Source organism: Ochlerotatus camptorhynchus, unplaced genomic scaffold (assembly GCF_037179485.1).
Source record: "Ochlerotatus camptorhynchus isolate MF236.1 unplaced genomic scaffold, CSIRO-AGI_Acam_v1.1 ptg000558l, whole genome shotgun sequence".
NCBI classification, from domain to species: domain Eukaryota; kingdom Metazoa; phylum Arthropoda; class Insecta; order Diptera; family Culicidae; genus Ochlerotatus; species Ochlerotatus camptorhynchus.
In genome coordinates, this window is record NW_027041041.1 from 136,364 (window position 1) to 150,075 (window position 13,712).

General features: G+C 39.7%; 1 protein-coding gene across 1 annotated transcript; it reads right to left on the reverse strand.

The window, feature by feature from the left end:
* Positions 1 to 2,489: 2,489 nt before the first annotated feature.
* On the reverse strand, positions 2,490 to 6,915 carry LOC135713506 (transmembrane protein 169). The gene is made up of 3 exons (XM_065236637.1): positions 6,706 to 6,915; positions 5,958 to 6,417; positions 2,490 to 3,415 (listed from the first exon to the last, which is right to left on the reverse strand). Exons 1-3 carry the CDS (start codon positions 6,865 to 6,867, stop codon positions 2,805 to 2,807), a joined length of 1,233 nt encoding a protein of 410 aa, XP_065092709.1. The 5' UTR covers positions 6,868 to 6,915; the 3' UTR covers positions 2,490 to 2,804.
* Between the last annotated feature and the right edge of the window lie 6,797 nt (positions 6,916 to 13,712).

Genomic DNA, 13,712 nt, shown 5'->3' on the forward strand with positions numbered 1-13,712 from the left:
ACTTCCAACGTTGACCAAAGAATGAAGGTGTTGGAGAAAAAAGCATAAGCGACAGATCGAGGAGATGGAGGTCGAGATGCTCCTATGGAAGAAGGAGCAAGAGATGCAGCATTAATTTTAAGGAAAGCAGTTTGGGATGGAGATGAAGATCCTCTCTTATCAAGAAAAAGAACAAATAACTTTGCAGATAGAGATTCTGCTGAAGAAAGCGCAGATTGAGTTGATTAAGGCGAACCAAAAATCGTTTGTACAGCAGATGACGAATATGGATAAGGAGTTGGTGGAATCAGAGGTAACACTTCCTTCTGGATCATCATGCACGCATTTAACTATTGATTTGAATATTATCAATTCCGTGAACTGCGCATCGCAGCGCTGCTGATTACTTTGATGTTTATATATGTATATTCTGTTTACGTTGCATGCAAATTTTTTTGCGACTTAACGAGCTAGCTTGTTTTCCGCGAGAAGCTCGAGAGATGTCGGTTCTATTTTTAAGTACAATGTTTTCAAGAAAACTTTTCTAATAGTTACGTCTGTTTATCTGTGGTGGAACTATCGCTCGTCAAAGTTCAAAAGACGGTGCCGACAAAAAGTCGATGATGGAAGGGAAACAGGTCTTGTTGGTAAAGTTAACAAGAAATTGCTGAAGCTGATCGAGGAGAATGTTATGATGGTACAGCACGCAACAACCACCCAACTGCTTTCTCTCTGAGATTGTCATGACGAGAGGAGCAACACAATAGTTAGGTAAAGAAGAATTGCATTATAACACACCATCGACTGAAAATGCTTTGATGAAACATCCCTAGAACTATTCCACAGCAGCAGACTGTACATATATGAGCAAAGGCGGGTGCCCACTTATATATACAGAAAATTTGATTTTGTTTCAATTCGTCGATGATTTTGGAATATTATTATAGTGAAAGCAAAACACCCGTCGGAGATCACCAAAACTGCCCAAGCATGCTTGGATCGATTTACGGAAGCGACTAAAGGACTTAACGTACAACAACGCCAGGAAAAAACCAACAGAAACATTCTAACAGTATTCAACAAATCAGTGTTTGAGGAAGATCACGGGGTTGAACCCACTAATGGTGATAAGCTCCAACTGGTATTATCCTCAGATTAAATCCCGATCATGAATGTCCGGCTGCTTTGATGTTGAAATCATCACGATTCTAAGCAAACACTTTGCAGATCATCTAAACAGGAATGGGATTAAAAGATAATCCGAGTTGGAATTTACCGCCATAAATGTTGTTGTCTGCATTGAGTGGACAAGAATCATTGGAGTTGCGACACGAACTTTTGACTCCGAAGGAGATCGCCCGGTTTATATAGGTACAGAGAACCTCGACAACTTGAATGTATTGAACTACCTACCAACGATTTGGAAAGCTATCCAGCTTTCCACACTCGGCAATGGCGTCCTGTAGGTATGAATAAATAAATCCTTCACTGTGGTTTTTGACACTAACTGGAGGGCGCATGTTGTTCCATTTTCCTCTGTTCCTGGGAGTGGGAAAGAGAGGGGTGACAATGCGAACCTCCAGTTAATGTCAAAACCACAGTGAATGATACATTTATTGATACCATACTGGACGCCATTACCGAGCGTGGAAAGCTGGATACCTACATGGAAAAGTGTATGATGGAAAACACGAAATCTTCAAACGAGATTTATGCATAGCTGGATGAAGTTCACACACAATTCACTATACAAAACTGTAACATACCAGATCCCAAGATTTACGAACGGAAGAATCAAAGGCCAAAGAACAACTTTCACAGACACTTGTAAAGAAAGTAAAATGTACTAAATATGCATTTTCATTAAAACCATCAATCAACGATACAGCATTCGGTTGAAGCAAGTTAGTATCTCGTTGGCCATTTTGCTTGCTATTCGGTTGGTGGTAGCGCAGATCAAGGAACATCAGATTCGAGATCGGCTTATGTGATAATTGAAAACGCTCAACAGTCGAGAGAAGAAGAGAACATCAAACCGATTAATGTCAGGACTAATGTGGAATGGCAGAAACTATTGAGCATCTAATACATACACTGCATTGTCCGAGATATGTATTTTTACGGATGATGTACACTTTCGATAACCGATAGGTATAAAACGCTAATGGATCTGTTGAATACTAAAAACGTGAATCTCTTCCGCGAAGTGACAGATTTCCTCAACACCGCAAAAACAGTTGTAATCAACCCGGTGTCCAATGTGACGTTAAAACTTGATGCCTCTAAAGCAACTCTGAAATTGCTCGTGATTAGGAGCTGTCCTGCCCCTTGCTCTACCCCCTCGTAGCGTATTTTGCTATACCTAACACATAGCCGGTCACACATCCTGAACCGCCCCCTTCTCCCTTTGGATGCTACGTCATTTATGAATGTTCCCTAAATTTATCACGATTAGCCTGATCCACATCGTATTCGATCAGATTATGCAGCGCATTTATATTTTTAAGTACATTGATGGTTCCGCATCAGATTGCTTCAAATATAGCCTATTGCGTCAAGACAAGTCTAAACGTAAACTTAAGCTTTTCAGTAAGCGAAGACGTCTAATTGTGGTCCCTCGTGGCTTTTACAATATTTAAAGGGTGAGGGATGCAACTCAAAAACAAATTTAACACTAGCAGACTCACTTCGAAGATATCATATTGTCTGTTGAGACGAAAATCGAAATGCTTCGATTGATAATATGCTTCGCTAGTCACATTACTAGCGAACTTCCGATTTGTGCTTTACCGGCTATATGTACACACACGCACATCTATCACTCTTTATAACGACAATTCCTCGGTGGAAGAGTTGATTTGTGTCGATTCGCTCTGAAGTGGCCTATCTGGTCCCACACCCGTACCTCCCGGCGGATAAATGTCCGTTAAAATAACCACCTCGTAAGGACTGCAATCGGAGAGGTGCAGGAAAGAGCACAGCCATCCGTAGAAACCTTTTTCGATGTCACATATCTCATTGATCCAGGCGGTAAAATGTAAGCTGACTTGCTTGATTCCAGCGTAGATTCCCAAGCCCAGTGTGCACAGGACAATCACCAACGGATAGGCCAGAATCAGGAGCGGTGACATTAGCAGTTTGTGTAGATATGATTTTTCCTCGTTAAAGTAGGTGAACATGTTGTACCACGTGACGGTTCCGATGTAGAACGAATAAATGCCAGTGGTTAGTATGACGAAGGGAAAGCAGATAATCGACAGCAGAAGGATGTGGACTCCAGCGCGGAGGGTACACTGGCAGCAACAATTACGCTTTGTTCGACATACTTCCTCGTGGGCCGCCAGTGCTTGCTTGTTGATTTGCTCGAGCTCTTCCCGGGATATGTTCAGCTGCACGTCCATTGATTGACCTTTCTTTCGACCACGCTTGATGGTTCCTGAAATATAACAATTACATATTTTTGTTTCAAATTTTGAATTACTGTATGCAATGAAGAATTTCATATGTAAGTGACATTACCATAACTGATAAGATTGCCAAGAATGAACAATATACTTGGATGATATCTAAATAAAATCAAGATTTCGGGTTCGGTGGTAATGCGTTGCGAAAACCGCACACCTTATATTTTTTTTTTTTTTCCTTGGATTTGTTTTCCGTCGATCTTGTTTTCCGTGCTGAGCACCAATGCTACCGACGCCAGGAAGGCAGCTCCCACACCTGAACCCTACCTATCGACCCATCAACTCATGAACCGGGGACCAACGGCTTTACTTCCCATCCGAAGGAAGGCGTGATCAGAGATGTTATGCCTCAGAACATCCCGGCGGCGCCGACTGGGATTGAACCCAGGCCTGCTGGGGTGAGAGGTAATCACGCTTACCACTACACCACCGGCGCCGCTCAAACACACCTTATATAGAATGTCAACTAATTAGTGCACCGCAGTAGAGAAACCACATGGCTCTAATGTTGGCCTATGGATCTAAGATTGGGCCCATCGCTAAAAATCTGCTATTTATCAATTTTATCTAGATGAACGCGTCACGGACGGTACTAATGGATATTTTTGGTCGCTATTGAAAATTTAGTCGATTGCTGAATTTATGTATGGGCCCAAAATAGGGGCATTTAAGCAAACATTACATCCATTTCCTCTAGTTGAGAAAGTTTTTTGTTGTATTATAAGGTACACCGGGGCAAGTTGAAACGGAACCCGTAACTGTAATCGGAAATGAGTTATCACTGTGATTATTTTAAATAGTATAATATTAATCTAAACGCATCCTATGACTGCCAAATTAGGTAGTTACAAACAGATTAGCGTGCTCCTCAGCTTTGTTTATTTTAATTTTATGTAGGGGAAATGGCTCTAATGTTGGCCTATGGATCTAAGATTGGGCTCATCGCTAAAAATCTGCTATTTATCAATTTTATCATCATTATTTTTGGTCGCTATTGAAAATTTATGTATGGGCCCAAATTAGGGGCATTTAGACCGACATTACATCCATTTCCCCTATATAAAAATGAATTTCTGTCTGTCTGTCTGTCTGAGACCCTTATAGACTCGGAAACTACTGAACCGATCGGCGTGAAAATTTGTATGCAGGGGTTTTTGGGGCAGGGAAAGGTTCTTATGATGGTTCGAGACCCCTATCCCTCTGTAAGGGGAGGGGGGGGGGGGCTCCCATACAAATGAAACAGAAATTTCTGCATAATTCGAGAACTAATCAAGGAAATGGAACCAAATTTGGCATGTGGACGTCAGGGGGGGGGGGGGGGGGGTGGTATACGTACAATGTAGCATGTTTTTTTTTTCTGTAATTGGCGCATAAACTCAAGCTACGATTTTCTTCCTCAAGACTGAGCTCCAACCAGGTGAATTTGTGTACCGGTTCTTGAATTTATCCCGGCTTGTGCTCTCTGGTATATTATACATACATCCGGGAGGCAGCACGAATAGAAGCTCCATTGCTTACATAGTCTAGAGCGTTGCGCAATCTATCCACAGTGAATTGAATCTGATTTTTCGAAGCCATTCTGGAGTAGATACCCAACCACGGTAGATATTATGATGTTGGTATTGCTTCGCTAATGAAAAACACAAAACAATACAAATTATATTAAATTCTATGCTAAATCGAAGATCCACCTGTAGCATTACACTCAACGTGTTTTCACTTTTATTTTATTTAAAAATTTTAAATAAAAATATAAACCAAACTTTTTCTCACGTCCTTAACTACGCTCAGACTGGGCAACAAAAATTTACAGGTTTTTATTTTATTTTTCTTATTCATGCTGTGCTGGCGCTGGGTGTATGCGAAGTGATTTTTTGTTCAATGCTAAATAAAATGATTAATCGTCATGGGTTGACTGCCAAACTGTGTTTCGCGTGAAGGCCAATCATGACTCTTAGATTGTTTGTTTACGTTCGTGGATTCGTGAAAGAGAAGGGATAAGCCAAATGAACCAATTTGTGATAAAAAAATTAGAAAAATACTATTGGTGTTTAAAAAAAAATGATCTTAATTTTTACTACATTCCATCATAAATAGAATAATTTTCGGACTGATTCGAAGTGAGCTAGATTATTTTTCATATTGAAGGACTGCAATACTTTAATCATACCGGGATAGTAAAAAAATGGGTCGATTTTGGGGTCCATCTTTGCATCATCCAGTTGCTGTGTAACTATAGTTGTCAAGTTAGTTATGCCTTAGTAAAGTAGACTCGATATTCTGAGATTTGCGGTAAAAATTTATAAACTAATCAATCAACAACTCAAAATATTCCTAATTTTTAGCACGGTATTAGGCGCTGTGTGGAATTAGAGCTGTTTACGGTATCATCAGCAAACATGAATCTCTTTGAATATGCTTAGGCACATTAAATGTTTACGGTATCATCAGCAAACATGAATCTCTTTGAATCTGCTTAGGCACATTAAATTAATTTTTTTTTCAAATACCTACCAGTCAGAGTTAAATAATTATCCGGAGACATCGATCGCCTGCTGTTGTACCGATCTAGACTGTACTGATCCATATCGGCATTCAAAACGCTCGTCTCGCCAGATTCCAAATCTTCATAATTGCAGACAGCCGACGGTGACTGCCTGCTGCTGATTTCGTCAACATCTGTTCTAATATTGACACGCTTCTTAGATCGTTTTCCGCTTCCGGTTAGCAGTTCGTGAGATTTGCTAGACTTTCTATCCAGGCTACTCTCCGATATGCTGCTTGGTGTGACGGTCGAACTGTCCTTAAGTGGATGAAATTGCTGCAGTTCGTTAAGATCATCATCCTCGTCTAAGTGTTCTCCCCGACTATTGCATTTGCTACCATTGATTTCGATTATCTCCTCGCTATTCCATCGTTTTGCGTTCCTTACATCGTCCTGTTCCGCCGATAAATCCCAGTCTTTTTTGTTACCCTACAATGAAAAAAGAGCACGTGTTGCTTTATGTTGCATTTATCATGTTAATAGTACATACAACAGACGAATACAAAGACGCCCGCCACCCAACAGAAAACCACCCCAAGGGATGTATTCAAAGCATAGACGTCAAAACAAAAACCAATGCATGCGCAAAACCGACAAAAGAACATACCCCATACAAAACAAGCATAAAAAAGCGTCCCAGATCGGACCCACCCCGAAAAAAGTATGACTGAATGGAAGTAAATGTAACTCTTCCACTGGCTTGGAGCTGAATTATACCTGTAAATGAACAATGTGATCCACATGATTGCCGAGGAAGGATTTCTTTCCGGCTTGCCGTTTTCGTGGCGGTATAAAAACCGGTAAATCTGGCTGTGGTGATTGAGCTTGGTGCGGAGACAGTTGTGGTCGAACTGGCACTTCCCCGCTGTGGCCTACCATGGCTTATAATTTCAATTTTTATTGCCTAAACCACGCCTTTACATTCAAATCTATCACTTTTTTTTCCGTAAAATTCCGTCACTATATGGCGCTTTGGACTATACTACAAATCAAGAGAAAAAAACTGCGTTAAGGAAAAGTTTGACTACCATTGTGGAAAAGTGGAAAGCTACTGATGCTCGGATAGAACATAGCAGGCAACGCAGTTGTCAGTCATCCTCGCCCGGTTCATAACAAAGCAAAGGGGGCGTTTAGGAGTTTTCCAAAGAGTGTTTTCCCTTTTTCTTCGATTTAGGGATGCTTCGCAAAAGATGTTCACTTAGTTATGGATAATACATTTTTACCTATTTGTTTGATAGATTTTTTTATTGAAGCTGAAAAAATGAAAAGTAACTAGGTATAAGAATTGATCAATAATTAAGTACCTAGCTTAATACGTTTTGGTGATTAGTTGTTCAATAAAATAGTTGAGAAGTGTAAAACGTTGTGACGTCATGGAACATAGTTTCATCATTTTGTGGTAATAATAAACTCTTGATCAATTCTTGTAGGAAATTTATCACGCTTTCCAAATCTGAAATAATATTTTAGGCTTACTTTTATTTATTTTTTCAGTTACAGTACATAAATTGACAAAAAATCAGGTTAAAACGTGGATGCATCCTGGTAGAAGATGTTGAATGTTTCTAATATGTTTGAGCAAATAAAATCAGGGCCACCAAGCTTATTACAGTAAAGAGTAGGAATATAATTAATCTGCCTGTTTGTCCATATTCAGAACCAACGATCACACAAAATGCTCATGTAATCAAACAAACAAATTACAATTTATTTTGATCAACCTTGATCAACTTTGAATTGCCATGGCCGGATATTTTCGATGGAAGAAGCAACAATCTAGCATCTAATTCGACGAAGACGGCAGGAAACATTTGTGAAGCCGAGTTATTTACGAAAGAGAGTGTCGATAAAGAGAATCGATCAATGTAGATAGGACCTATTGAAAAGTGAAGCGAGATTTGTTTTCCGTACTGAGCTCCAATGCTACCGACGCCAGGAAGGCAGCTCCCACACCTGGACCCTACCAATCGACCCATCAACTCAACCGAGGACCAACGGCTTTACTTCCCGAAGGAAGGCGTGATCAGAGATGTTATGCCTTAGAACATGCCGGTGGCGCTGACTGAGATTGGACCCAGGCCTGCTGGGGACGCTGGGGTGAGAGGTAATCAGGCTAACCACCGGTGCCGATATCTTTCAAGGTGATATTACGGCGAATGATATCGACCCAAATTTGAGTTTAGTTATCTCAGAAATAAGAAATAAAGTGCAGGAACTCAGCGATGAGTAAATTTGCCTCATGTTTTCCCAGGTTTTTCCAGGATTTGAGAATTTGAGAAAAGTAAAGATTGGATTCACTCAGTCTATTGGTACTACTCCGAGACTGAATAAAATTTTTGTCAATTTCATCATTTTCTGGCAGATTTTTTAGGTTTTCCACAGGAAACCATGAGACAAATTTATTCATCGCTGAGTTCCTGCACTTTTGGCGATTATGAGTGAACTAAACTCAAATTTGGGTCGTTCTCATTCGCCGTGTACGCAAAAGGAAAAGAGCCAGTGTCGCTACTTGATAGCAAACTAGTCATAATGGGAGGAGTCTTTGTAGCTTTTATACCACTTGGTTGCACATCATTCTGCTTTAACCTGAAAATATCTAAAAGAGCGCTGCTGTATGGCATTAGCTCATTATCGCTTCGGACGGCGTGGTTGGAAGGTGGTGGCTAGTCCACTCCTTCACACCTAAAGGGTGTCCACGATGAAATTGCTACACTATGAAATTGCTCTAACTTTTTAACCGTTGGGTAGAATTTAATGAAAATTTGGGTGGATTTAGTTCATAGTGCATTATTTACATCCTGCAAGTTTTAAAGTCCTGTGATCAAAACTCGCGGAAATGGAGTCGAAAGAACAGCTCGTGCGTGATAAAATCTTGCGCATTCATCACGAGAACAAGGATCTCTCGCATCGTTCCATCGCTAAAACGTTGGGAATCGCGAATTCCACGGTGTCGCGAGTGATTAAGCGGTTCGAGGAACGGTTGACCACCGATCGGAAGCCCAGAAGTGAAGGAAAAAGTATTCCGTACAACACCAAAAATCACAACCGCGTAGTTGGGGCCTTCAACCGAAATCCGAACGCCTCCGTTAGGGATGTGGCTAAGAAGCTGCACCTAAGCCGAAGTTTTGTCCAGAAGGCCAAAACTAAGGCTGGGCTTCGAACGTTCAAGGTACAAAAGGCCCCTAATCGCGACGAGAAGCAGAACAAGTCCGCCAAAACCCGTGCCAGGAAGTTGTACCTCAACATGCTGACGAAAGTTGAATGCTGCATCATGGACGACGAAACATATGTGAAGGCCGACTTCAAACAGATCCCCGGCAACCTGTTTTTCACGGCCAAGGATAAGTTCAGCGTTCCGGAGCATGTCCGCACTCAGAAGATGTCCAAATTTGCGAAGAAATTCCTGGTTTGGCAAGCCATCTGCACGTGCGGGAAGCGAAGTGCACCTTTCGTGACCCAGGACACGATGAACGGACAGGTGTACATAAAAGAGTGCCTCCAGAAGCGGCTGCTTCCTCTCCTGAAGGCCCACAACGTCCCAACAATCTTCTGGCCGGATTTGGCCTCATGCCACTACTCCAAGGACGTGCTGAAGTGGTATGCGGACAATAAGGTCAATTTCGTGCCGAAAATGTTCAACCCTCCCAACACTCCGGAGCTCCACCCCATCGAGAAGTACTGGGCGATTATGAAGCAGCACCTTCTTAAGCGACCTAAGGTAGTGAAGACAGTCGAGGAACTGAAGAAAGTAGGGGTTTACATGCAAAAAACGGTTGATTCACAGGTTGTGCAGAATCTTATGGCCGGGGTTAAGGCCAAGGTGCGGGCATTTGCGTATGGACTGTAAATAAAATACGAGTAAAATGGTAAAATGAAGTTTAATAGTTATTTCTCAATCCCTGAAAATTTGATGGCAATCGGATGAAAACTCGAATTTTGCGAATCAATTTCGTGTGTGGCAATTTCATCGTGGACACCCTTTAGCAAGCAACAATTGACTGAGGAGGGCCATCAAGCTTACATCAGTAAAGAGTTGGAATAGAATTTATCTGTGCTTGTTGTTTGTCCATATTCAGAACCACAAGCCCCCAATGACCACACAAAATGCTCTCCAGAATTGTAATCTTGTAACCAAACTTGGAAGCAGGGGTGCAAGTGATTTTGAATGATTCTCTTAATCAACTTTCTCTTGGAAAAAAATTGCTACAAATTTGGTACGCCTACAATTCAAAAACGGAAAGAGTTGAGATAATAGATAATTGATCAATTAAAAGAACTTAATGCTCTTCACATTTATTCCGTCCACTAGCGGTCCTACGTCAAGCTTCCGTTCGTGCCCCTAGGCACATACCCTTCTACTTTTTTAAATACTGTAACATTACCTTTCCGTTGAGAGGTTTACAAACTGAAGCAAAGGGGGTGAGGGATTGGGGTTTTAACACTCCCGTTCCAGAGCCTCAATAAGATTGTCTTTTATGCTAAATGTTAGTCATCTTTTTCACTTTTTAATACAGTCAACTCTACTTTAAGAACTGTTCATGTTATAAAACGGACATCAAAAATTGTTAGTAACTTTTTCATTTTTCATTGTATCCGTTTTGTTTATTTAGGATATGTATAGATTATGATCCAAAACAAATGCATTGCTTAAATTCATGATAATCAAACGCATAACTTCATAATGATTGAATACTCATATCAAAAAATGCATTTACTAAATACAATAAAAAAAAATTCAATATGTCCATCTTTATATTTTCTCGCGTAAACAAACAAGGTCTTTTAATTTTTGGGATCCTTTTTAGACATTTAAGTATTATAAAACTTAAGCCTATTGGCTATTAGCTCTAAAATTGCTAAATTGTTGAAAGTGTAACCTACAATTTGTTGAAAAGTTGATAGTGCGGTCTGATTATAAGTAAGATATAAAAGTGAGTTTTAGTGATGTAAAATTACTAAATAAATAATCGAGTTTAAACGAGATTTGTTCCTAGGATTGTAGTTAACCTGTGTAGTCAAGTTAGACCAGACTAGTTGTCTGAATTTAAAATGCAAAACTAGTCAGGGACCAAACCCACCACCTCGCCCACCGCTTAACGTGGGTGTTTGTTTGGAGTGGTCCATTTTCAGTCTATGGTTTCAGTCGGTCTGTGCTGACGGATTGGTTTTGTTTTTCCGAACCATTTATCCTGACGGTGAACCAAGTTGTACCGAGATATGGTAATGCCGAGCTTAACAAAGCTAGGCCGCCCAACACCCTACGGTTCGACAACCCTCACAAAATCTGCACGAAAACAGCGAAGAGGACGATATCGCCATCACGTGGTCGGTTTTTTTTTTGTTCCAAATTCAAAATAAATTACATTTCATTTTAACCTAGGTGCTCCAGTTACTGCAGTAACGTACCAGCCTTAATTGTTATGATATATATCTAAGTGTTTTTACATTGTTCATGTCTTGGCAATTCAGTATTTTAAACAGGTTTTTTAACCTGCATGTCAGTATAACAATTGATATCTTAAAACTAAAAACTAAAACTAAATCTTATCTAAGTATAAAGGGAATTAATCGTTGCAATTGAGGATTGCAACGATTTTTGCCTGAAATTATTAATTATTTTGTTGGACATTTGTGCTAAAGTCTCAACATTCGAAATTCTATGTACTTCGGTTGTACTGTACCAGGGAGGCAACTTCGAAATCATTTTCAGAATTTTGTTCTGAATCCTTTGAAGTGCTTTTTTCCTGGTAGTGCAGCAACTAGACCATATTGGCACAGCGTAAAGCATGGCCGGTCTAAAAACTTGTTTAAATATTAGAAGTTTATTCGTCAGGCAAAGTTTGGATTTCCTGTTTATAAGAGGATACAAACATTTTATATATTTGTTACATTTGGCTTGAATGCCCTCAATGTGATCTTTAAAAGTTAATTTTTGGTCAAGTATTAATCCAAGATATTTCACTTGGTTTGACCAGGAAATTGGAACTCCGTTCATAGTGACTATGTGACTACTACTAGGTTTCAAAAACGAAACTCTAGGCTTATGTGGAAATATTATAAGTTGAGTTTTGGAAGCGTTGGGAGAAATCTTCCATTTTTGTAAATAAGAAGAGAAAATATCTAAACTTTTCTGCAGTCTGCTGCAAATAACACGAAGACTTCTTCCTTTAGCGGAAATGCCTGTGTCATCAGCGAACAAAGATTTGTGGCAACCCTGAGGCAAATCAGGGAGGTCCGAAGTGAAAATGTTATACAATATAGGCCCAAGAATGCTACCCTGAGGAACTCCAGCTCTAACAGGTAGTCGTTCAGATTTGGAATTTTGATAATTTACCTGCAGAGTTCTGTCAGTTAAATAATTTTGAACTAATTTCAAATATAAAATGGAAAATTAAACTTTTTCAATTTAGCAATCAAACCTTCATGCCAAACACTGTCGAATGCTTTTTCTATGTCTAGAAGAGCAACTCCAGTTGAGTGGCCTTCAGATTTGTTTGAACGAATTAAATTGTTAACTCTTAAGAGTTGATGAGTAGTTGAATGCCCATGGCGAAATCCAAACTGCTCATCTGCAAAAATTGAGTTCGTATTGATGTGAAGCATCATTCTATTCAAAATTATCTTTTCAAAAAGTTTACTTATTGAAGAAAGCAAACTTATTGGACGGTAGCTAGAAGCTTCAGCTGGATTTTTATCCGGCTTCAAAATTGGAACAACTTTTGCATTTTTCCATTTATCAGGAAAGTATGCCAAATGGAAACATCTGTTAAATAATTTTACCAAGAAAGACAAGGTACTCTCTGGGAGTTTTTTGACGAGGATATAGAAAATTCCATCATCACCTGGAGCTTTCATATTTTGAAATTTTTTAGTTATAGACCTTACTTCGTCCAAATCAGTCCCCCAGGAATCATCAAAAATATTTTCCCGAGAGAAAATATTCAGAAAATCCCGAGCAACCTGATTCTCAATAGGACTAGTAGGACCCAAACTGAAATTATGGGAACTCTCGAATTGCTTAGCAAGTTTCTGAGCTTTTTCCAAATTTGTGATCAAAATTTTACCACCTTCTTTAAGCGCTGGAATAGGCTTTTGAGGTTTTTTCAAAATTTTTGTGAGTTTCCAAAAGGGTTTGGAACTCGGGTCTAATTTAGAAATATTATTTTCAAAAGTTTTGTTCCTCAGGGCAGAGAATCGCTTTTTAATTTGTTTTTGCAAATCCCGCCAGATAACTTTCATGGCAGGATCGCGTGTTCTTTGATATTGTCTCCTACGGACATTTTTAAGACGGATCAAGAGCTGAAGATCATGGTCTATTATAATTGAATCGAATTTAACCTCGCATTTTGGTACTGAGGCAGCTCTTGCTTCAACTATAGAAGTAGTCAGAGATTCAAGAGCATAATTAATTTCATCTTTGGTTTGCAAAGGAATGTTTGGATCGAAGTTATATTCCATAAATGTTCGATACTGCTCCCAATCAGCTCTATGGTAATTGAAAGTAGAGCTGTTGGGATTACAAATTATTTCTTGGGATATTTCAAAAGTTACTGGAAGGTGATCAGAACCGAAGTCAGCATGGGTAACCAATTGGCTACAAAGTTGACATGAATCAGTTAAGACCAAATCAATAGTGGAGGGATTTCTTGCAGAAGAAAAGCATGTTGGGCTGTTTGGATATTGAATAGTGTAATAACCTGCAGAACAATCATCAAACAGAATAT